Below are 3,972 nucleotides of genomic sequence, written 5' to 3'. Positions count from 1 at the left end.
CCTCCCCCCTTATGACGGCAAATGAACTTTTAGTGCCCGAGGGTTCCTCGAGTTCTCTTGCCTTCACTCATCCGTCGAGCTGGGCTGAGACGAGATCATTTGCTGATTTAATTTGTGGCTCCATTTTTTGCTTGGGTGGAGTCGGAGATTTGTGCTGATTAATATTCAAATTTACTCGCATCTTTTGCCAACTTGACTTGGGTTTTATGGCCAAAAGGGGAGTCCATGAAACGTGTAATCCACGGTACGAAACAGGGTGACGTTCCGTCAACCATTTTTTTGCAACTCGATTCTGGCCGAGTTCTATCATGTCACGTCAGGATCGAGACGCCGAGCGAGCAATAATTTGATAGTCGCTCATTTTCGAGACAATGCTGTTGCAAAGGATTGTGCATTTAACGACTAGAATAGCTCGCAAACCTCGTGAGTGCTCCTTATACAATTCGTTAGATATGGGAAAAGACATTTCAACAATCAAAAACTAAAATGACCTGGGACAGAAATAGTTCAAAAAAAAGGGAAGAGTAGGACTGCACCAGAGAGTGAAAATCTTAATTCAAATAAGAGAATGTAAGATCTAAATCCGCTGAGAGTAACGAATGGTAATGAATTTTAGCCAAGGTTGAGGAGGAATATTCCCTTTTCATTCGCAGTTCTATGCATGACCATTTTTCTCGCGTCATGTGAATGCGAATTTGAATGCGGGCTAATATAACGAATGCCTTAAGAATGAGGCTATTCTTGGATGTGTCAAAAACTGTGTAAAGTAACCCAAGCGACAGGCTCGAGGCCATACTTGAACCTGATGAGACTAATGTTAACCACTTGTAGCCAATAGGAAATTATCCGGAGATTTTAATGACTTTGCTAGTCCGGAAATGCGAATAAATCTTACTTTCCGCGGAGTGAGGTGTCAGAAATTTGACAGGCCTGATTTTCTTGTCCTTCGCCACTCAAGACTCGAAGAAAAAGTCTACCCGTCTTTGAAGGATGCATTCATTTTTCTACAAGACCAAATTAGTGCCTTTCAAGAGCATCTCGACCAAATTACTACTTATGCAAACAACTCCAATGGAGGATAATGAGGGAGGCGAGAGAATGGCCACCTTGCCCCACACCATTGACTTGCCCATCAAAGTGAGAAGGAAAACGATCTCCCTGCAACCTTGACATTTTACATGCAGATACCTGAAATCCTTGTTCTAAGCTTATTGAGTTTTTCCTTTTCGATCTGCCATGGTTATCACTTATCTTATTGAATTTTTCCTCGTCGATCTGCCAGAGATTTCACTCATTATCCTCGCGTGCCTCCAACAAAAAGAGCCCAAAAATGCATCGCTAATGTTCCCAATCCAATCAGTCAGCTTGATTCATGAACTGATCCTGACAAGTTGTTGTTGGCTTTGAGAGCAAGGAACGGAGTACGATTTCGCTTGCCCTCAGCCCACTATAACTAAAATTTCGACTCTTTGCAGGTTGTTCTCAGGTCAGCACATTCGACGTGAGTGGAATAGCAGAGCCCAGCCCAGCCACAGCTGCTCTTGTGGGCGTTCCACCGGGGACCATCCCCAGTGTGTTCCTTCAATACCTCGATTTGACCGATTGCCCTCGGATAACTGATTTGGGATTGGGTATTATTCTCAAAGTCACCCCCAACCTTCAACATTTGTACCTGCGGCGCTGCCTCAACTTTTCAGGTAAATACAGTAGACTACGAGCATGTGGTTTTTCACGCGATGAAGTGGAAAATGTAGGTTAGAAATTGTCTTTGTCGAGTTCATCCTTTATCTGGGCCAGCATGCTAATTGCAGCAAATTTTAACGGGCCATTAAACGGGCACGAACGATGAAGCATGATCACTTTAAGAAGACTTGGAGGGAGTTGGGTGGAAGTGACTCGATTCCTCAACAAATGACCGTAAAGGGAATTCTCTCTCGCTCTCTTTCCATTCCCACAGAAATGCACAGCATCAGAAGAGCTTGAACACTCATCATGTTTGGCTCAAGTCAGGCTAGCTCTAGAACCCATCTCGAAGGTTGTAAAGCTTGTAACTCTTTGCCTTGGTTCATTACTGTCTTAATCACCAGTAAGTAGGCTGAAGATTGCCTGGATCCCTGTCACTAGAAGAAAGAGCCCAGCTGCGTCTCGACAAGATCTCTTGTGACAGGGACATTTTTATCCCTCGCCATTTTGGCTGCTACACCCAAACAACCCAAGAGTAGCCTGTCGGAGATGAAATATGACTTGAATGCATGACTTTAAAACAATTGGGAAATTTCGAGGGTAGGGGGTCGTGAGCGCTAGGACATCTAAGTGGTGGGTCACGAACCCACTCAGGTGTAGCTCCCTTGTAACTCACTGTAGGTAGGAATGTAGTAGGTAGTACATACACGGCCATGGCCATGGACAAAGGGGTGGCTATGTCTACAAAGCAGGTCGAGTAAACCCACCTAACCTACAATTGGAATACCTAACAAGATTCGAGAAGGCTTCTAGGGCCGATCAAATATCCGTGACGGGCCACTTGGGGTTCAAGCTCGAAAATCGATGAACCGGATCGAACCGATATGGAATCACAATTAAGGGAAATGAGCAGCATCCTCGTAAGCAAAGTGAGGAGGGCTTTTAAATCTGTCTGTCTGTCACGAGGACGATGAGATATCCTCCAATCTGGATCGAGTATCAAGATGCTGTGACTTCCCCTTTAATCAGTCGAGTAAGAAGACAAAGCTCGAAGTTTAGAGCCCGATCATTTTCCTGGGATCACTCACGAACTTGAATCAACTTCGCTCGAAAGGTTACTGTTACTCCTCCTCCTCCGCCTTCTCCTTCTTTTTAACTCGGGTCTCATGACATCCCAGTAGTAGTAGTGGTAGTAGTAGTGGTAGTAGTACATGAACTTCGATCTCATGTGATGATCGGCTTTTAATCAAAGAGCAGTTTTCGAAAAATTTCGTGCAAGTTGCAACCGAAAAGTTGCAAGTCAGTTAGTCACTCCATGCGCCTCCATGAAAAACTTCTCTACACGGATGCTCTCGACTAATATTCAGAGAACCATTTTTGAGACCTCTCTGGACATGCAATTTACGACGAATTCCGCGTTTTCCCATCTGTTTATCAGATCAAATTCTTTCCCGTTCTTCCCTATTAAAAGTGTATCTGTTCAAAAGGGAGCCACCGAAACTTTCTTTCATGGGTGCATCATATTTTCACAAACTACCCAAGCTCAATTCCTCGGGACGATGGAGTCCCAAGAAGACGAGAGGAGAAATTCTTTTCTATGTACAGAGCTAAAGCTCGACTCGTCATTAGATTTGGCTATGCAATTTGTGCAAAAAGTATGAAGGAACCTTTTATTGGGTAGGGCCTCAGCAATCTCACCTCCACAGGTAGGCCATCATCCCAAATGAGTTTTTTTTATATTGAGTCATTTTTGCCACTTTCACTATCTTCATGTTATCAAGGGTCTACGCCAAAGCCAGAAGATAAGCCAGGTTGAAGATTTGAACACCGCTTTGTTTTATCTCAATTCCTTAACGCCCTGATTTTTGGGGGTTTCTTCGCCGCTTACCTCATTTTCATTCGAACAAGCGAGAGCGAGTATTTCAAGCCTTTTCTTGAGTAGATAAAAGGTCCAATCAGACTTCAACATCCTAACCAATCTGAAATGGTAGGGTGGCCAATTTGTATGCATGTCAATACCGGAACAAGAGACATGCAAATCATTCGTCATACAAATTGGCACAAGCACCATTCTTGTCAGGAATCGAAGGAGATTTTTTTGTATCCTAGATCTTGGCACGCGAGCCCATTGCCCAAGTGTCAATTAACCTTGACTTGGAAGTCGGCCGGTATCACGCGAAGAAAACTTACATTTTCACCCTGGTGTTGAAAATAATCTTAAGTGTATACAAAACACGAAGCCTGACAGAACCCACTNGTTTTTGTCGCACTACAAATGTGTACTAGATC

At 43.8% G+C, this 3,972-nt stretch overlaps 1 protein-coding gene and 1 long non-coding RNA gene across 2 annotated transcripts in view; one reads left to right on the top strand and one right to left on the bottom strand.

The window, feature by feature from the left end:
- LOC131880299 (uncharacterized) overlaps positions 1-3,784 on the bottom strand; it is an 8,932-nt gene extending 5,148 nt beyond the window's left edge. Inside the window, exon 1 of the long non-coding RNA XR_009373250.1 lies at positions 3,572-3,784. This is a non-coding gene — a long non-coding RNA (uncharacterized LOC131880299). The remainder of the gene's footprint in view (positions 1-3,571) is intronic.
- The window catches only part of LOC131880292 (F-box/LRR-repeat protein 7-like), an 11,732-nt gene that overhangs the window by 2,167 nt on the left and 5,593 nt on the right, over positions 1-3,972 (top strand). The window contains exon 2 of the mRNA XM_059226886.1: positions 1,476-1,697. Within this exon, the coding sequence (XP_059082869.1) occupies positions 1,476-1,697 (222 nt within the window). The remainder of the gene's footprint in view (positions 1-1,475; positions 1,698-3,972) is intronic.

This window comes from Tigriopus californicus, chromosome 1 (genome assembly GCF_007210705.1).
Source record: "Tigriopus californicus strain San Diego chromosome 1, Tcal_SD_v2.1, whole genome shotgun sequence".
NCBI lineage: Eukaryota > Metazoa > Arthropoda > Copepoda > Harpacticoida > Harpacticidae > Tigriopus > Tigriopus californicus.
The sequence above is the reverse complement of the archived record's forward strand: the minus strand, read 5'-3'. Positions and strand labels throughout refer to the sequence as shown.